Consider the following 21,745-nt stretch of genomic DNA (forward strand, 5'->3'; position numbering starts at 1 on the left):
CTAAACCTGCATCAACCCCATGTACGAATTTAGCTAGGACCACCTTGAATTTGCCCACCATTTCAGCTTGCCTAAGCTCTCGGGGAGAGAATCCCACACGTAGACTGCCTGCTATACAACCTACTTGCTTTGATTTATTCTAAACACAACCTCCTCCAAGCTTCAAGGGGGCACTTGTTTTACCAGAAAGTCTCCCTGTGTCCTGTCTTTCTCTATCCTTCTCAAGATTATTCAGAGATTAAAAAGTGGCTGTCATAATTTTTATGTTGATTAACTATATCTTGGGCCCTACAGAAACGAGGAAGTTTCCTGACATTGGCTGGAAAATAGGGTTAAATAAGCCTTTTCTGGATAAAAATGTTCCTGGCTTTAACTTATTGCTTCTGAAAGCTAACAAGCAGAGGCAGAAGCCTGGAGCCTCTGATCCTGCACACAGAGGAGGCTGCAGCAGCAAGCGCAGAATTTCAACTCGGGAGGAAGCTCTCGCTTAAAAATGTATGTTGCTTATTCAAATTCCCCTCTGGTTGCATGCCTTACAAAGAGAAAGAAATGGTGCTTATTAGCCATTTGAAGCTAGCACTCCAAGGCTTTCTTCTCTGCCAAACTCAAAGCTCAATGCCTTTTCATTGCTTTTGTCCTTATCTCGCCGAGAATACCACGTCCTTCAATAGAGAAGATGCTTCCTCTTTTTAAACTAGTGACATGACTTATTCCGTGCAATAGTTAAAATTCAAGAAGGCCACCCTGGCTTGTGAGGCTTGTTCAAGGCGGCCATGCAGGACTTTCCCATCCTGAATTTCATTCTGCTGCACAGCTCCTCCAAGTTCTTGCTGCTTTGCCCAGCCGTGAACGTGAGGCACAGGTTCTGGACATGGCTCTCTTACCTCCGGCTCCCCGCAGTCACACTCCTCTGCTTCCTCAACGTATCCATTCCCACACTTTTGGCCCCCGAAGGACTGCTTGACTTCTGGCAAGTTAAAGAGGCACATCCCCATGCCTTTCTCCAGGCTGGCCTCCAGGTCCTTCCTGCTGCAGCTGCTGAACACCATGGGGAACGGGTACCTGCGGAGAAGAGCCCAAACAGTCAGCGGTCAGGGCACGCCATGGTGCCGCTGTTCACCGTCCCCACTGCCGACGTCTGCCCAGCTGTCCACTGTTAGTCTCAGTGAACAAAGGCTTAACCACTCAGTGGAGAATGAGGCACTTCCAGCTACATCCTGAAACCCATCCCTGTACAGTGCCAACACCACCACTGAGAAGTGCTTTATCAAAAAAGAAATGATCTTTTGACAGTTTTCAAATCAGCAGGTTTAGACAGAGTCTCATTACAGACATTATTAATAGTTCTGTGTGAAATGATACAATGGAAATGAGTTCCTAGGCTCTGTAGCTTGTAATATGAACACATACTGATGTCCTTACTAAAAAGTGCAAAGAAGAAAAAAGGACAAATGACTGTGCTTATCAATTCCCTGGTTCCCTGGACATAACCCCCAGTGTAGGCCAGGGCTGGCCGATGCTGGCGCTCGGGTCTGCAAAGGGCAAATCGCTGTCTCCCCCAAGCACAGCTATTAGAGAACGCAGGTGGCCAGAAATGCGGGTCCTATTCTTGCCTCGAAATACCAAGGCTACAAAGGGATGTGGCCGAGTTGGCCAACTTCCCCACAAAGTTCATGCTCCCCCTTCCATGGTCTAAAGGGGCACCCTTGCACTGGGTGGGCTGTGTGACTAACTCTTGGCAATGGAACATGAGCAGAAGTGAAATGATGTGGGTCACTTCTGGTCAAAGGAAGTTAAGTGATTCTTCTTTATGTCCTTTCTTTCCCCTTCTGCCAGCTGAGCTCCAACAGGTATTCCGATGTCCTAGGAGATGGGGGGCCAGACCCCTTCATGACTCACCATAGGGAGGGGAGCCACCTGCAGCTTGGAGCCCCAGGGTGTCGTATGGAAAGGAAACACACCTCTATTAAGGTAAGCCCCGGAAAACTGAGGGTTTGTTTCCTACATCAGCTAATGTTACCCAACATATATACTGTGTCTCACTCTCTTACACGTGCATTTTCCCATGTCTTGAGGTAGCAAGGATTAAAAGGGACAAGCATGTTGGAAACCCAGCAAGTTTTATTACTTACTGAGGAAGCAGGACATGCTGAAGCCAGCCCAAGCACCCTCTCCTCACACAGGCATTTACAGGATGACATTAAAATTGGATCCTAATCAACTGGTCAAACCAATGCAAGCTGCTACGTTTCCCTGAAGACGGCAGACTAGCCGCCATTCAATGATCAAGTTTGGCAATATTTCGAGATCATGATGATTTCCATGGCCAAACTGGTAACATTGTCTTATCCTCCCCAAGTGTTTTCTATCAGTCTCAGGTTATTAACTCTGAAGTATAATTCTAATCTACAAACAAATTAATAAATGCAAGTCCTGCTCTTGGATGCAAAGGCAATAAGCCAGGACTTATCTGTAGTGCTGTAACAAAGTTCCTTTTGAAATCTTTATAACTTTCCTTGGCAGACAGATTGATTATTCCTGGTATGAAGATGATGCTGAATAGCTTCAAATGATGATCCACAAGAAAAACTGTAATTTTATCAATTTAGAAGGGCTTCATGTTGGACAGACAATGGTACATTACACAGGGAATTGACAGCAGTTCTTCTCTTCGCAAAGAAATAAGCTTCATCAAGGCATATATCAGACTTTCTTTGACGTGTGGGAGTTCTCCCAGGAGTCACGCATGTCTCAGGGCCTGATCCGGGAGACTAAACATCATTCTCATTCAATGATACGCAACCGGTGTTATGACGAACTCTTATCAGTTCATTCTGGAAAGGAACTAATTTCTGAATATGTTAACAGTTAATTAGGGAAAGACACCAGGATAAATCGTAAGCCTCATGAAGGGTTTATAGCAGGAACAACAGTAGTTGAGAGAAACCTGATGAAAGAGTGGTATGAATCACCCGGCCTCACAAGTGAGCGGAGAATGTCCACCAGCATCCAAAGACCAGAGGGCAGAGACTGGCTAGGTCACAGCACAGACAGGTCCTCCAGCTCACTGTCTTTCAAAATACATTCTGGGCTTTTGGGGGGGGGGTTGACATTAAAGAGGATAGAAATAAGATGAACGAGATCAGTTTAAGTCCAGGATTTAAACTTGGGAATGTTTGGGAGAGGGGAACAGATCATTGCTGGCAAAACTGCATCTGTGTGTCTGTGCAAGATGTTGTCAGATGGAAATGTAGTTATCTGTGCAACAATAAATTTCTATTTCTCTTAGCTCTTTCCTATTCTGTTGAAGGACAAACCCCAAATGCTTTTAAAATTCGCTTTCATTTAATGGATAAATAATATCTGTCTAATTCACAGGGTTTCAACCTTGCTGCAAGGAACTATGTCCAGGCATTAATTCCTTGAGATGCCTCTGTTAATAACAAAGCCCCAGTGTTCTCCTCAGAAGCCAAATGCGGCACTGATGAAGCTGACACAGAAACCGGTCCTTTCTCAGAGTTGCTCACAGACATCACGGAGCACAGGCCACATGGCCTGTTCATCAGCGCGCTGCCTGCCTTCAAAGTCAGTACAATAAAAACCTCTAGCAACGCTGGCCGTGGCTCACAGCTTCTGCCACGAGCACGTGTGAGTGGGTCTTCTTCTCTCCCATCTGGGTTCTTTCTGACTTGCTCAGTGAGGCCCCTTGGGAAGCCAGCAACCCTTTGCCAAACATTCCTGCCTTCTCCATGGACTGGGCCAGCCGACATTCATATCTCTGTGTGAGGGTAGAGAAACACCTCTGCCGTCATCCAAGAACTCTCCTTTGGTGACAAATAGTGATGAGACCAACAAGTGTTTTGTATCTGTCGAGCACCTTTGCTGATTCCATCCTTTCATGATTTCTCATCAGAGAGGACAGGTGACTATTTCACTCTGACAGAGTATTCCCGAACCCTATTTGGGCATTTAGAGGAAGTCAGGCTTTAGAGGAAGAAAAGTAGAGCAACCTGTCACTCATCGTTCAATCATTCTGCGAGTGTTTATTCAACAGCTACTGTACGCCAGGCGTTCTCCTAGGCTCTGGGGATACTGGAATGGACAAAGCGTATAAAGAACCAGCCGCCAGGGAGCTTGCGTTCCAGAGGGGCAGACAGATAATACGTAAGATGAGGGAGTCAGTTAAGCGTGTTAGAAAGGGATGAATGTTAAGGAGAAACATGAAACAGGCAAGAGGGAGAGGATGTATGTGGGAGGGACTGAACTTTTAGGGACTGTGGTCAGGGAAGACCTCATTGTGGGGGGTGGCATTTGAGGCTCTCACCAGGATGTGAGGGAACAAGCTGTAGGCATATCTGGAGGAAGAACATCCCAGGCAGAGGGATGAGCTGGTGGAAGGGTGCGTGGACAGGCGTGACTGGCCTAGAGGAATTTGTTCAACAGGACAGAAGCAGGCTCTTCTTTCCATAACACATACCCAGAGAAGCCACCCCTTCTCCAGAGAAGCCCCTCAGCCACTCAAGGTCATACCAATGGCAAGAAGACCACCATGGAGTATCATTAAAAGGGCAGAGGGGGTTTGCCCTGCCTGCACCAGGCACTGATCATGGCTGAAGGTATTTTTCATAAGAACTTCAAACACTTCTTATTTTCCCCTTTTTTAGCAAACTATTTTTGATTGACAAGCAGGGATCTGCTCATCATCTCCCTTCTTCTGCTGAGATCCTCTCAGTTGATTGGTGTGTAGCAAAAAGAGAATATCTAAAAATTGTATCTAACCCAATGGCCCTCCCCCAATAAACAGAATTTAGTGATCTAAAATAACTTCAAATCTCAAGAGATAAGGGAATTTGATGGTACCAAACATTAGATTCTTCTAATTATAATAGAATCATAATCTACACATATTTGGATATCTTCTACACCCCAAATAGCCACTGGTTGCACAGTGCCTAGTGCACAATAGGTGTCATTGACTACTGGCTTGAGGAGTCAAAGAGCAGTTCATTGGTTTGCATGAAAAATGTGCCAGCGGACCACGAGCAAGGCATGGAACCCACTCTTCAGCACAGCGTCAGGAATCCATGGACAGGATCTGTCTGCAAAACGATGATTAAGATTGCCATTTCTCCAACTCAGCCACATGTAACATAACAACACCACGAAGATGCCTGGCACAGGCAAGCTCGTCATCCTGCTTCCCAGGTGCCAACTCTGCCCCTGAACTTTTGATGAGAGCAGAATTGAACCTCTGGATGGTATTTTCGCTACTCCTTCATCCACCCACTCCCTCGAGAAGTAGTCTTCAAATGCCTATTATATTCAAAGCCTGAGGAGGATCCCAAGACAATTAAAACATGGCCTGAGCCCTTCCCACTGGCCCCTTGCTCGGCCTCTGCCAAGGCAACTAGTGGACATACCCACTCCCCACATTGCCTCCCCATCCATATAAATAAAATATAGAGATATATTTACATATATATAAAATAAATATATCATGCATGTTTATCCTTATAAATAATATAAAAATTATATAAAATTATAATGCACATAATTACATTTAATTGCTATATACTTATATATAATTTTGGAATAACTATTTGTTGAGAGCCTGCTGATATGAGGGCCACTTTCTCATGGTAATATTTTTTCCTTTTTTATACTTTCTTATTTTTAAATTTAAATTTTCAAAACAATCCAGCAAGACCTATTATTATTCCCATTTTGCAAACGAGGTGAAGGGACTTGTTTAAAAGTTCACAGAGAATTACAGAGACTAGATTTGACTCCAAATTCAGTTATTTAAAAACCCCATTTGTTTCATTACTGACTCCAGTTCAGCGCTGGATTACCTGTAGTAAACTCTGGAAATGTGGACAGTGACCAATAAACCTTGATGTACTGATTTAAATACAAAGGATGAGCCGTCCATGACCCAACATACGACTGGACCAGAGGTTCTCCAAGTGTGGTCCCAGCATCAGCATCACCTGGCAACTTACTAGAAATGCAAATGCTCAGGCCCCACCCACACCTACCGAATCAGAAAAACTCAGGGGTGGGGCCCAACAACCTGTATTCTAACAAGCTCTCTGGGTGATTTTCTAAAAAACTGAGGTAAAATTCATATAACATAAAATTCACCATTTTAAAGTATAAAATCCAGTGGCTTTTAGAACACACAATGTTGTGCAACCATCACCACTATCTAATTCCAGAACACTATCCCCAAAACAAACCCTAGACCTATTAAGCAGTCACTCCTCATTCTCCCCTCCCCCAAGTCCTTGTCAACCACTAATCTGCTTTTTGTCTCTATGGATTTGCCGTTCTGGATATTTCATATAAATGGAGTCATACAACATGTGACCTCCTGTGTCTGCTTTCTTTTACTCAACATCATGCTTTCAAGGTTCATTCGTGCTGTAGCACTATTAGTACATCATCTTTTTTATGGCTGCATAATATTCCACTGTAAGTAAGACTACCCCACAGTTCGTTCATCTGTTCATCAGCTGATGCTCCAGGTGATTTATCAAAATTAAAGTTTGGGAACAACTGGCCTAGATTTAAAATTCAAACGTTGTAAAGATAATACATGCACAAATCCACACTTATTTGTGTCAAAAAAAATAAGAAATATAATACAGGCTCATCACAGGTCACCTTTCATGCACTTAACTTGGAAACAGTTCTGTTTTATACCGTGCTTCCATTGCCTAAGAAAAGCCCAATGTATAGCAGTTACAAAACTTTGTGATTTTAGACATGCGCTAAAAATTCCATGAGTATCTTTCTCTTAAAGCCAAATTCAAATCTTGAATGAATTTTCAAATATCTTTAAGTATTTTACCAGATTGACTGACTAGTCATCACACTATATGCTAATTAAGGTGCCAGGAAAGGTTCTGATTGTGAAGAGTGATGTTTCTGTTCTGAAGCACATTCCTCCCTCTTGCTTCAAACTCTAGTGTACGGTAATTATGCCTTCCTTTGGCTTACATTGTTCGTGGCTTATTTTATAGCTTTATTCCCTGGAGTACTGATGAAAAGAACAGTGAATTGGCCCATTTAGTTGCTCATGACATCAAAGACCCTGTGTAGCCATGGCCAGTAGTTTAAAAAGACAACCCTCAGTTTCTTCCATAGCTTTCAGCAAGCTCGTCACAACGTGCTTTTTAATACTTCTCATAAATTATCCCAACTGTGTCAGGACAGCAGCTAATTGAATTGACATATAGCAATGATAGACTGGTGCAAAGCAATAAAATTGGAGAGTTATTCAGAAAAGAAGCTCTTTTGCACGATACTTTCCCTTGGCACCAGGACGCTTTAAAATGATTATACTTCGGACCCAGAAAAAAGGGTTATTTTCAGCTGGCAGGCAGAGAATTTCTCTCAGACACCGCGCCAGGATGACAAACTCCTGCTAGATGTGACCTCTTCTGTTACACACATCTGCCTTTTTCTCTAATATTTAACTACCAAGGACACGGGGGCAAATTTACCATATTGAATGCAAGGTTAGAAATAAAAAGTGGATGAAACAGACAGCTGGGTGATTTTGGAAACCACCCCCTTCCCAAAACCCACTTTCAAAAGGAAGAATGCCACTGAAGGCTTCCTAACATAAACGCAGTCACAGCTTACCATTTTAGCCGTCACAAAGCTGCCAAGTGAAACATTATTAGGGGTTACTTTTACTTTGACAAATCTGCAGTCAGAAAATTCCTTTCTTGCAGGAGCCTATTGTGCGTTTCACTGCTATATTCTTGGGGTGAATCATACTAAGCCAATTTATCAACCTTGACAGTAGAAGTCGGGAGTTATCTGCCTTGCAGAAGCTCTCTGGGAATGATTCGGAGACAACTGCTTTTCTTGTTGGAAATTAGACAGCCAGGGGAAGCAGCTGTAATCAGGCTGATTGCCCGGACCGCAGGTCACTGTTCTCGACGTTTCCTTTGACTCCGCTGCCTCCTTCATAAACATGTGCTGGGTCCCAGAGAGTCCGGGTCCCCAGCTCCAAGGTCTGGGGGTGACATCGGTCCTGGTGCTGACTGTGGGAAAGAAATGCAAGCGACTGGAGGAAGAGGGATGAAGCAGCCCGGGCAGCTGCTGAAAACAGCTTGGAGCTGACACAACTGTGTGACAGGAAAAGCCAACGTCGCAGGAAACCGGCGATGGACGGGAAGCCATCCAGATTTCTCTGTTTAAATCGATTGGGGAAAAAAATGAAAACCTCACATCTTCCCCCCGCTGATAAATGATTAGACAGTGAAGGGATAACCAGTTTTAGAAAATATGTTGCTGACACTCTGCTTCCCGCTGATTTCTCTTTGCAGACTGGAATGGAGTTTTATTTTCTCCTGACAGCAGAAGTGACAGATTCAGCAGGGGGCTCTTCTCTACCTGGGCACGTGGCACGGAGGAGGCGGAGAAGAATTGAACTTGGAAGAGTGAGTCTGAGCACCCCATCTATTTAAACTAAAGCTCAGTTTTAGACCTAAGCCTCAGTTTTCACATCTATAGAATGGGAACAACAACAACTCCCTCACACGCTGAGGATGAGGATCAAAGAGCTTCAAACAAAAAATGTGCAAGTCTTCGGTTAACTTCAAAGCACCGTGAGAGGCTAGTTACCAGTGTTTATATGAAAAAGATGTGTATTTCTTTTTCTCGTTTAGAGTGCCACTTTGGCTATTTCAAATTACTGACTGCCAGTGCCTTGTACGTTCTAGGGCTTAGAAACATTTCCAATGAGGTGCAGAATTTATTATAACTGTAGCCAAAATGTAGCAATATTTAAACTGTAAAACCACAAGTACAAGTAAACTTGAGAGGAAAATGATTCAGGAGGCAGAGGAATGATCAGGCAGTTAAATATGATCCCACAATTTAATACATATATGGTGCTAAAGGAGCAACAAGACCCTGCTCCATTCTGGAAGGGCTGAGTTTTCTCCAGTTTAACCAGAACACGGACGTAGGAGCATAAACAACCAAAAAAACCAAAACAAACAGAAACGCTGTTTTGATGGCTGTGAGCCGCCATGCACCCACGGTTGCTTTCAGTTCCTGGAAGCTTTTTCCAAATGTCTTTCCCAAAGCTCGTGACACGTGAGCACCCTCCAGGTAGACCATCCTCTTACTTGACAGCCAAGGCCAGGCACCGAGTTCAGAGTGGAATATGGCCACAATAGATCAGACCTGGCCTCCACTCTCTGGGAACACGATCTCATGACTCTCGTTCATCACTAATTCCACAACTAGCTGGGAGACCTTTTTCAAAGACAAACAATAATTCACAGTTCAGAGGCAGTTCTACATACTCCTGGCCCCTCCAGGAGTGCAAGCCCCACATCATTACCATCTTCTTTTCCTAGGATAGCATGAGGCCCACTAACAGCAAGAGGGTGCAAGGGGTCACAGTTGGGATGGACTGGGTGTGGCCAAGTTTCAACTCAAAAATTCTAGGGCCATCTTCAGAAAAATTTTTAAGTTTTCAGAATTATGCCCAGGAATAAAACTTGCAATTACCATGCACAGAATTTAGGTGCCACCAAGAAGAATGTCCTGTCAGGGCCGGGCAGTGGGGTCTGCACCAGCAGTGACTCACCTTGTCCTCAGCAGCCTGGCAGGACGGAGGTGTAGCTCAGGGAGGTCAGCTCACTTCAGGGGCCTTTGACTTCATCTCACCTTGCATGTCAGGGAGGATGAGTGTAAATATTAAGAGCAGTTACCATTCTTTAGGGAGCCCCTGACATGGACAGAAGCTTGGTGGGCATTTTCACTCATTGTCACCCCTGTGAGTCAGATTATATCATTCCTATTTTACAGATGAGAAAACTGAGGCCACAGTCATGTGGGTCCAGAGTCAGGAATAAAACACAGCTCTCTGACCTGAAGGCCAGTGTTCTTCCCACTGCCACACTGCCTCTGTGGAGGCACTCAGGAGGCCTCCAGGAGCGGCTTCCAGGTGTTACCCCCAGGGCAAGGGCCCCAGGGCAGCCCCAGGCATGACCTGGCACAAACGGTTGAGCCAGGAGCATTAGCATCAATGGAGGAGATGGGCAGCTGCCCAGGTGCCTCGAGCTCCCTGGAGTCAGGTGCAGGGAAAAGCGAACCCCAAGGTCCTGCATGTTTCTCCAAGTTCATCTTCAAGTACCTCCCTGAATGTCTTATGTGTGATGGAAAACAAAGCCAGGTGTTGAGATTTATCCAGCACACCAGAGGTCAAGCACGGGCCAGAATGTACACCTCTGAGCGAGGCTGTGAGCCCGTTTGGGTCCTAACAAGCTGTGGGCAGAGGAAACGGTCTCCACCTGGAAAGCAGCGTGACTCTACCGGACGACTTGCCTGGGGCGTGATGGGTGATGGAAGCAGACCTGAGTCCACACTCTGCCCAGCCAGGGGTGCATGGGCATGACACTGAGCATGTTGGTTCACACAACAGACCGGGACCCAGGGCAAGCCTACAGGAAGGATTCATCCTTGCGCCAACTCCAGGAATAAAACGTATCTGCATTAGGACCAAATGCTGACCCAGTGGGCCCACCAGATGGGCCGCAGACGGTGATGGAAACCACCAGGCCAGAAGCGAATAATCAAAAATGTCCTTAGTAGGACATTTCCATTGTTAATAGCAAACACCTGGGGCCCAGAATGTAGCCATCTGCGGCACACAATTCATGTTTTTAACATGTGAACTTTGACCTCTGCTCCTCCTCTCTGGAAACCAATTAAAGTGCAAATGTAATTTCCAAGAATTTTTAATAAAGAAAGATACCAACTGAGCTCTGGTCAGTTGAGGTGCACAGGAGGCCTCTACACAAAGGTCACAGGAAGTGTGACCTCTCACCTCTGTGCTCTGATGGCTGTTTCCTCTAAACCCAGAACTGAGAGGGCACTCGAGGGCAGGAGACCCAGCACCACACTAAAGGGACCCCAGCCATCAGAGGCAGCATCTTAGACAAGGCTCTCAGCTTCATTACAGGAAAAGGCCACTGTCTCTGTATGGGGCTCGTCGGGGATGTGGCTCTGGTAGACATAAACAGATCCAGAGGTTAATAGGGGACAGGTGACACTTCTGAGATAACTCCGCCCTTTCTTCCTACCCGAGTAGACAGACCTGCAGAGATCATGCCAGTGGCTTCTGCCCCCTTGCAATTCTATAGCAAGCAAGACACTTGTTTTTGTGTGTGTGAGGCAGATTAGCCCTGAGGTAACATCCGTTGCCAATCCTCCTCTTTTTGCTGAGGAAGACTGGCCCTGGGCTAACATCCGTGCCCATCTTCCTCTACTTTATACGGGATGCTGCCACAGCATGGCTTGACAAGCGGTGCATCGGTGTGCCCCCTGGGATCCGAACCTGCGAACCCCGGGCCACTGAAGGGGAGCGCGAGAGCTCAACCGCTGAGCCACGGGGCCAGCCCCGCAAGGAAGACACTTGTAATCAAATGTGATGGAAAAAGTGCTCATGGTAGATACCTCCAAGCCACAATGAGGGCTGACGTCCGTACAGGCCCTGTTCTTGCCTCACTGAGCTCCTGATGCTGAGGTTGCAATCAAGGCAACCAGAACTCCCCCCTCGCTTCTGTCAGTGATGGGAAACCAAAGGCTTCTCTGCTCACAGACACCTGGTGAGGGGCCAAGGAATGGGCCAGGGGCGAGGAGCCAGGAGCTGTAGGCTGACATCTTGAGTCTGATCTTGACCAACTGTGGGGCCTTCCTGAACCTCAGTTTTCTCATCTGTAAAATGGAGGTGATTGTGTCTGTCCTCTCCTCTTAGGGCTGTGATGATTAAATGAAAAAGGAGATGTGAACATTCTTTGTAAACCGGAGAGCGGTCTATGAGGTCTAAGGGGTCTTATTCTTACAACTACTTTCAGTGTTTATATTTTGGACCCCTCTCCTTCTACTTTAGCTAAATCAAGCAAAGGCTTTCAGGAGAAGCCACTCTGGAAGCACTCTGCTTTTTTGAAAGCAAATTGCTCCTGTCACCCTGTCTGCCATGGAGTATTACAAAAAAAGCAAGGGACTCGGCCACCTATTTACTTGGAGCTTCTCAGCCCTTATTCTTTTTTATTTTATTTTTGTTTTTCCATTTATTGTGTTGGATCTATTCTTGTAGGCTGTTGTAAATCCATTGTGGAATGACGAGATAAACGATAAACGAAAATGGTAATGCTGCAGCAAATGCTAGAGATAGTGTAAAAGCGACGACCTCAGAATCTTCCCCCCAGAGGTGTTGCCATTACACAAAAGGTGAAGAGATGGCCTCACTCTGCACACATCTGATTGTGCTGTAATCACCATCCATCAGTCATCCATCCCCCCACCCACCACCATCTACACATCCACTATCAACCCACTCATCCACCCATCCACCCATCTATCATCCACCCATCCATCATCTTCCCATTCATCCGTCCATCCATCCATCCATCCATCCTTTCAGTCAAGAAGAATTTATTGAACTCTACTATGTGCTAGGTACTGTTCTAGGTGCTGGAGATTCAGCAATGAACAAAACAGACAAAATTCCTGGCCCAGTGGAGCTTAAAGTGGATCCTTCCGGATATTGCTGGTTGCAGAGAGGCCCAGAATTTACCCTTGACCTCACACTGCGGCCTCCGTGCCACATATCATGGAGAGAGGAGGAAGCCACCAAGAGTGTGTGTATGGGGGGAGGGGAGGGATTGGCAGAATTTCAACTGTAATGTTTTCACACATGTTCTACCACAAGGAAAATGCTGGATTAATGGGCAATGACAGGAAATAATTCTCTGCTGTTGTAACATAAGTTGAAGGAGGTTTGAAGAACTAAATGGCTTAAAAATGGGGTAGTCTTCCTGCTTCCCAGAAGTTGCACAGGGATGCTGGTCCGTACTGAGAAGGTTTCAGTCCTCACAAGAAGCCCCAACATGGCAAACACACTGGTGGCCACGCCCACGTGGCAATCACACCAGGGGGGCTGACTGCACGGCTGCCTTTCTCATTCCCAGTCTTGCTGCAAGGAACTCCCTGGAAGCCTGCAGTTGGAAGCTGAGCATGGTTTTCCTTGACCAGGACCCCAGGATCGATGCCTTTCTCCTCTTCCTGAGGTTTATAGCTGCTGCAAATTTTTGAGATAAGTAACACAAAGGTGGAAAGGCAGGAGCGTGGCTCCCAGTGACTTGGCCTTACGTCGTGTGGCTTCTATACTTGGGCAATTCATTTAATTTTTCTGAGCTCCAGCTTCCTTTTTTTTTTGTGAGGAAGATCAGCCCTGAGCTGACAGCCATGCCAATCGTCCTCTTTTTGCTGAGGAAGACTGGCCCTGAGCTAACATCTATTGCCAATCCTCCTCCTTTTTTCCCCCCAAAGCCCCAGTAGACAGTTGTATGTCACAGTTGCACATCCTTCTAGTTGCTGTATGTGGGACGCGGCCTCAGCATGGCCGGAGAAGCGGTGCGTCGGTGCGCGCCCGGGATCCAGACCCGGGCTGCCAGCAGCAGAGTGCGTGCACTCAACCGCTAAGCCATGGGGCTGGCCCCGCTCCCTTATCTTTATAATGGGTATAATCATACCCACCTCACACAGTTTACGGATGAAACAGGACATCCCAAATGCAATCCTTTAGGGTCAAAGTCAAGTTTGCCTACATTCATCTCCCCCGAACTGGATATTCAAGGAACTGTAGCTGGGCAGACCCGTTTCCCTAGCTTGACCTCTGTTTTGAGTCCAGCTTAAGAGGGGAGGACAATTCTACCATGCCTTTGGGCAGTGACTTTTAGTATTCCAACTCTGCATTAATTGTAGACAAATTCCTTCATTTTCCAGTGAGCACTATCCAATTATACGGAGAGGAAACAAGAACATGCTCTCTATTGATGTGCCCTCTTGAACTGTTGTCAAGAATCTCCCCTGCCAGTTCATTTCCTCCTCATGATAATGTCGGGACGCAGCCAACAATTTACTCTGGCTGGATAATTAAATGGATTCTGACCAACAGTGTTTTAATGTTACTAGAGTTCCTCATTTTGTAGCTGCTCCTCCTTTATTTTTCTCCTTGGATCAAGATTTCCACTTTTTCCCCTACACTTTGAAGAAGGAAGTGAAGACTTTCTTAAACTTTTCATTAAGAAAAAAATAATCAGGGGCTGGCCCTGTGGCGTAGTGGTTAAGTTTGCACGCTCCGCTTTGGTGGCCCGGGGTTCACAGGTTCAGATCCCAGGTGTGGACCTACACACTGCCCATCAAGCCATGCTGTGGCAGCATCACACATACATAACAGAGGAGGATTGGCTCAGATGTTAGCTCAGTGACAATCTTCCTCAAGCAAAAAGAGGAAGACTGGCAACAGATGTTAGCTCAGGGCCAATCTTTCTCACCAAAAAAAAAAAAAATCACCTTCAAATGAAGAGCTGATATGGGGAAATAATTTCCTCTGATCCCATTCTTGAAAAATCCCTTTATGATAAATGTATTCCATGATCTCATATAGCTCCTCTGAGTTCAAAAGGGGGTAAGTTTTAATTATATGTATTCTGCACTGATTTTCAAGAAAGCAAGTTCTACGAAGAGTATAGACTTTCCAGATACATAGAATTTCTATCAATTCCTACCACATCCAAAACTCTGGGGGAATTTTTCACTGAAAGATACAGTTTATTTTAGGCTCTTGAAACACATTTTCAGATAGAGGCCTTCTAAAAAAGAAATCTAGTTTTCCCACAATATGAGCTAAGAATTCTCAAGGAGAGTCTGCCTAACCCCATTCAATTCTTCAGGGATTGGCTCAGACTGGACTTTATTCCAGAACGTCTTCCCTGCCCACCACCCCTTCCAACTTTTGCTTCTTCTTCACAATGAATTATTGGTCATTTTTAAAAAGGTATGAAATGGTATTAGGTTACATTTAAAAATTGTGTAAACAGGTGCCTGTGAGAGCCCCATGGCATCCAAAAACGTCCCCTATCAGAGCCCTGAGCTTCCAGTCTGTAATCACCACTTGCCTGTCACCTCCACCACAATATGAGTTCCTAGAAGGCCAGGTTCCTGCCTTTGTGTCTATGCTCCTGCCCTGCTCCTTGGGATCTGGCACATAGGTACACAGCAAAGATTGGTTGAGTAAATGAGTGGTTTTGCTATGCTTGGTCGCCTAACCTGATTTCCTGCAGCGGGCTTGTCCTGAGTCAGAGGCAGGGCAGATGTCTTCTCAGTTTTCATTAGAGAAGGTTGAACTTGGGTGGAGGCCATCCAGATGTGTTCCACATCCAGACAGCTGTGTAGCAAGTAGGTATGCAATGAATGTTTCCTGAGTTGAATTAAATGGAATTGAATAAGCCAATTATACCAACTTCTGAGTAAGTAGAATGGCAATGCCTCCTCCTTAAATATGGTTATTTGATCTAGTTGTAGATGTTATTCCTGAACCTCCAACCTCAGCTTACTGCAAACTATTTACACCCCTGGAGAGCAAGGGGTAACCCTCATTCACTTATTCTCTCAGCCGCATTATCCTGGGCGCTCAATATGCTGTTCTCCATTCTCCGTTGGCAACCGGGGAGCACATTCTTTGCTTAGGAGCCATTTACCAGTCTGGACTAAACAAAACCAGAACAGCCCCAAACCCCTAATCTCAGCATCAGCATGAGAACCACGGCAGTGACTCCTTTCAGATACACACACAGAGGGAAAGTGCTTTTCCGCGGCTCGTTGAAGTAGAGTCCTTAGATGATGCTTATGGTAGGACAAGCAAAGTGAAATCCTAAACAGAAAAGCACCGTTTATGTCCCATACACTAGACAGGGGCGGGGACTGTGGGGGGCTGTGGAGTGACACACTGCCTAGGATGCGAATGCAGGATCCTTCTTAACGGATTCCTAAGGCCTGTTAATCACACTAAAATAAAACTAGAGTTTATATATTGCCTTTTTTTTTTTTTTACAGAGAGTAAGCCCCTTAATTTGGCAAGCTACAATAGCTCGGATGCTATGTGATCATCTTAAAAATGAAGAAATTTTAAAAGAGACATTGGATAATATTACTGCCCTGCCTAAAACCCTCCAGGGACTTCTCACTGCGCTGGAGAGGAAGCCGTGCTCCCACTGCAGCAGACTGGGCTCCGCTTCCTCAGAGTCCTCCTGTCTCCCCAGCAGCACCAGCGCCACCTTTCCGGGCCATCACCCCCATTCTGACCCAGCCTGACAAACTACTGACCTCCCGTCAGCAACACTGCCCCCTTCAGAGCCCTTGTGCACGGTGTCCCCTCCACCCCAGGTCACGTCCTTCCAGGATCTCTGCAGGCTCTCTATCCCTCTCTTCCTTCTGATCTTCACTTAAATGTCACCTTCACACAGAGATCTTCCCCACACCCCCAATTAAAGTTGGGTCCCCCAGCCCACGTGTCTCTTTCATCTTCTCCATTCGCTTCCTTCACAGCACTCCTTCAAATCTGCACTTGTTTTATTTACTGCTTTTCAGTTCTGTCTTCCTCACTAGAATGCAAGTTCCGTGAAGGAAGAAACGAGTGTGTCATGTTCACGGCCGTAACCCCAACATCTACCACAGTGCATGACAAGACGCAGGAGCTGAGCTCCCTCATGAGATGGCTCTAGGACTCCAGCTCTCACTTCAACAGAAAACTGTCTGCAATAAATAAGGGAAGCTGTGCGAGTAATTTTTGAATGTTAATACTGCTTTTTTTCCCTCACTCTAGGAAGTGACATTTACTATTATGCTAAATATTCTTTTCCCAAAGTGTTCAAATTATTCACATTTTTCTTACTCCCATAAATGTGGCATACTTAGTTCTCAACCCCCTAAGACCAAATGCTCCAAGAAGCTCATTAATGGATGGACTCAACTGAGCTGCAACTCCCACACGAATCGTCAGATACTGCTTTTGCCAAAGAGTAATTTCCAAGACAGGTCTTAATGTTAACCATCCGAAGACATAAAACACACACTCTCATACACACTCAAAGACGCGTGGTAACGGATGATACAAGCCATAAGGAAATCGCCTCTGACCAGTCCTGTAACAGGCAACTGAAATCACAATGCCCGTATTTAAAAGGACTCCACTCATTCCTAGTATTTTCAGGTCTTCGGGTCCAACTGTCAATGATGGCACTTGGTGAACGTTTTCAGAGTTAGGATTCTGGAACGTTTTGATAAAGAATAAACAAGGTATATATATTAAGGGACACACTTTCCCCCTTTAAACCATCTGTAACGCCTGGTTCTTTCCGATTCTGGGAGATTTTAATATCATTAAAGCAGTCACTGATGCATCTCTTTGCGAGTCCCCTTTGGGGCTAAGACTTAAATAACAGTTTTAACATTTGCCACTCATGCCTAAATCAGCAGTGGGGGGAAGTCAGGAGGAGGGCTGGTGTTTGGACATGGGCCAGTTTAAAATGAGCCATTCACACAGAAACTGTGGGTGCATTGCTGGGTGACCATTACATCGCACTGGAAGTGTTTTCCAGCAACTATAAGCAGGAATTCTGAAAAAGGCCTTTAACTTTTCAATATTTCCAACGTCCCTGGGAGCTAAATAATAATAATACCACTGTACACTTGTGGAGTGATTTACAACTTACAAAGACACATGATCTCATTTAATCCATTCTCCCACCCTCATGGGGACCCTATGAGGTAAGAGAATGACCATGTTGAGATAATCGTGGAGATTAAAAGCAGCCTGGAAATTCTACAATGGGTGATGGATGACTGAGGGGTGAGTGGGCCGCTTGACCTCCCCCTCGCTGTGGGCTTTTGTGATTAATTCACCCACTTGCTTAGGAAGTTTCTTTCCATATGAGAAAATTAAAAACACTACTCTCTGGACAGGAATGTGGGATCATAAATGAGAACCAAATAGAAAAGACTTACACAAAAGCACAAGCTCAGCAAAAGAGAAAACTTAGAAATCACTAATAAGGTATAAATCAAGTGAAGGCTATGAGCAAACTCCTGTTACGAAAAAAAAGAAGCCTTTTAAATGATTTGCTGAGCTCTTAACAATACCATTTCTACCTATGATTTTTAAACATCTCCAGGGTAATTTGACTTGTATCCTTAAACACTGTCATGAAGACTTTCCAATTTGAAGAGCTTTACACAAAATTATAGAGAGTAAGAGAAAGTATGCCTTGCTATTGTGTCTCCAGAATCACATAATTTTTAGAGCTATAGGGTCTTCCTCATCTGTGCATTCCTCACAACAATAAGCACAGGGGTCAAAAATATTTATTTAGTATGTGAAGAAATAAGTGGAAGGATGGGTGGGTGAACGGAAGGATGGATGGATGGAAGGATGGATGGATGGATGGATGGATGGATGCACAGAAGGAAGGAAGGAAGGGAGGATAAAGGTTGACTCACTCATTTTACTAATGAGAAACATAAAGGCCAGAGGGGTTACTAAGTTGCCTGTATTACCAAAAACAGTTGGTGTCAGACTGGTGTTTCCAGGTCTCTTCAATCCCAGTCTAATGTTCCCAATCTAGATTTTCCTCTCTTTCATTGGTCTTTTTTATCAAGAGTTCAAAACCATTAACAATATAATCTTCTTCATGACTGAGAACCATTTCTGGAGGCATATAGGCTGATATGTTTATATCTGTTTGATAATCAGGGAAATTAAGCACAGAATGAATTTCCTGTGGCCACTTTGAGTTCATCAAGAACAAGAAAGCACGGAGATCACTCAGTTGCACGTCAACTTTCTACCAACCTCATTCTCTGAGGTTCACACAGCATCCTGGCCAGTGATGCTGGGCTCTGTCTGGGCTGGTGGAATACTGAAAACAGAGGATGCTCATAAGCCACTGGACAACGTCACACCCTAAGAAGGAATTCTTTGCCCCAAATGCCCAACCACCAGTTATTCTGCCTCTGCCTGTAGACTTTAAATGGTAAGGAGCACACTACTTCTCAGAGTAACCTGCTTCCCTTTGGGGACCTCCACTTGTTAGTATCTGGAGTTTTGCAATATTTCATTTCCTGTTGGTGTTGGCCTAAGAGACTTTCACTTCGGGCTCAGGTCCTTAGCTTCTGTCATCACAGACTCAGAGAGCAAGTTCCTCTACTAGGTCTCACTAACTCCCATGAATTGTGCTTAAGACAGAACCAAGAGCAAAAAAGACGCCCCCTGAAGGCTTTGGCTGATGGTGGTGATGGGTGGAAGAAGCAGTCACTTGCTGTAATCAGATGCCTCACCCACAGCTCACACGAAGGACCATGCCTACGATGTGAGCTGTGCAGTTCTGCCAGTCCTTGTTTTAGGGGCAACGTGATGCCCTACAAGCCATTTGACAGGAGGCCCACAAGGCTATCGCTTGCAAAAGCATAACCACGTTCTGTAACAATGCATCCCTCTTCCGGGACTTTTAACCCTCTTTGGCAGATGTCCTCCCTCACACCGTGACTGCCCCTTGGCCAGCAGGTCTTCATGAAGGCCTGTCTTGGGGCTGCCGGTCAGCCTTGCTTCTTGCTCCCACTGTTTCCTTTCAGGAAACCCAGAGAGCAGGCTCAGCCTGGGAAGTGCCATGAAGATAAGTGTTGGGAAGGCTTCAATGTACAAAAAAAGATTATGGTATTGCAGCAAGTGCGCGTTTTCCTTTACTAATGAAAATCCTCGTATGTTAGCACCACAGTCTAGTTTGGGATGGGCCCTTCAAGGTATCAGAACACATCAGAATCTGTAATCACTCCAAATCACATCTATTTTTACCTCATTTGAATGCTCCAATAATGAAACTGTCTTCCTTTTTTTCCGGGTGAACCAAGTCCTGAGTTTCAGAAAGGCATTAAATAAGGAGGAACAACACAATTTACTGAAACAGAAAAGTCACTTCATGTAAGCCTCTCAGACCTGATAAGGTGATGCGGTATCAGAGGTGGGAACACCATGAATCCCCAAGGTCCTAACACACTTCAGATGTGCCCTAGACCAAGCCCGGGGAAGAAGCACCTCCTACCCAGCACCCTCTGAAGGACATGAGACCCACCTTGCCCAGTGGGTTTACCAGGCCCTCAGATGGCTGGGGCGCTGGAGCGGTAGGCTCAAATAAAAAACACCTGCTGGGGATCAAAATGAAAAGACAACCCCCCAACTGGCAGAAAGTATATATAATCATATATCTGACAAGGGGTTAATCTCCATAATATATAAAGAACTCACACAACTGAACAACAAAAAAACAAACAACCTGATCAAAAAATGGGCAGAGGATATGAACAGACATTTTTTTCAAGAAAGATATACAGATGGCCAATAGGCACATGGAAAGATGTTCAACATCACTAATCATCAGGGAAACGTAAATCAAAACTCCACTAAGATATCACCGTACATCCATTAGAATGGCTATAATGACCAAGACAAAAAAACAACAAATGTTGGAGAGGTTGTGGAGAAAAGGGAACCCTTGTTCACTGCTGGTGGGAATGCAAACTGGTGCAGTCTCTATGGAAAACAGTATGGAGATTCCTCAAAAAATTAAAAATAGAAATACCTTATGACCCAGCTATCTCACTACTGGGTATTTATCCAAAGAACCTGAAATCAACAGTCCAAAGAGGCTTATGCACCCCTATGTTCACTGCAGCATTATTCACTATAGCCAAGAAGTGGAAGCAACCCAAGTGTCCCTTGACTGATGATTGGATAAAGAAGATGTGGTATATATATACAAAGGAATACTACTCAGCCATAAAAAAGACAAAATCATCCCATTTGCAACAACATAGATGGACCTGGAGTGTATTATGTTAAGTGAAATAAGCCAGAGAGAGAAAGACAAACAGTGCATGATTTCACTCATATGTGGAAGATTAACTAACACACGGATGGAGAGAACAGTTTGGTGGTTACAAGGGAGAAGGGGGTTGGGAGGTGGGCACAAGGGGTGAAGGGATGCATTTATACGGTGACTGACAAACAATAATGTACAACTAAAATTTCACAATGTTATACACTATTATGACATCAACAAAAAACAAATAAACAAACAAAAAACACCTGCTGGGCTTGTAGGATAATTTACAATTTCTAAACAAGGACAGCGTCCATCCCTACCACTTCTTAGGGAAGAGGTCAGTCCTCATGCCATGTGGCATTGTAATCTGGTGGCCTATGACTCTCTCAGAGTAGCACAGTTCACTCTTGCTACTTGGGAAGGAATTTATTTCCAGAAGCTTCCATGGGTGCTCTGGCCAGAAAACCAGGGAACTTTTTGCCTAGCTGTTTCCCAATATGCATGTCAAGCTGTGCCTGACTTCAATAGCAGCTGGGAGCATCAGTACTTGCCCAGTTGAAGGGTTCATGATGCAGCCTCCTTTATCGGCAGCCATCTTGCAGCTACAGCCTCTCTCCAGGGTGTCATGGTTCATTCCGAAATTGTGGCCCAGCTCATGTGCCAGGGTCACAGCCGCACCAAGGGGGCTGTCTGAATGGTCCTCAAAGAAAACATAAGAGCATACATGTATAGTTCACATCTCCTTGGCCTTATTTCCCAGTTCCCTCTTCTCCCAGACATTTACCTTTCATTAACATTTGACTGAATCCATTCCCCTATAAGGAACCAACATAGAGCCCCATTATTTAGTTCAAACTTAACCTCATGCATACGTGTAAGATTCCTGTGTCTTTACATGAAATAATCAAGGCAATCATCTCCATCCTGTTTCCTACAATCTCTCGGAAAACACCTTTGTATTGAACGAAGCAAAAAGTTGTCCTACCTCATAG

At 45.1% G+C, this 21,745-nt stretch overlaps 1 protein-coding gene across 1 annotated transcript in view; it reads right to left on the reverse strand.

Annotated features, from left to right (window-relative positions):
* Window positions 1–21,745, reverse strand: part of ADAM12 (ADAM metallopeptidase domain 12) — a 130,397-nt gene that overhangs the window by 52,908 nt on the left and 55,744 nt on the right. Inside the window, exons 9-10 of the mRNA XM_058544398.1 lie at window positions 21,305–21,453; window positions 885–1,062 (exon numbers count right to left, since the gene is read on the reverse strand). Coding sequence (XP_058400381.1) covers window positions 885–1,062; window positions 21,305–21,453 — 327 coding nt within the window. The remainder of the gene's footprint in view (window positions 1–884; window positions 1,063–21,304; window positions 21,454–21,745) is intronic.

This window comes from Diceros bicornis, chromosome 6, assembly GCF_020826845.1.
Source record: "Diceros bicornis minor isolate mBicDic1 chromosome 6, mDicBic1.mat.cur, whole genome shotgun sequence".
NCBI classification, from domain to species: Eukaryota; Metazoa; Chordata; class Mammalia; order Perissodactyla; family Rhinocerotidae; genus Diceros; species Diceros bicornis.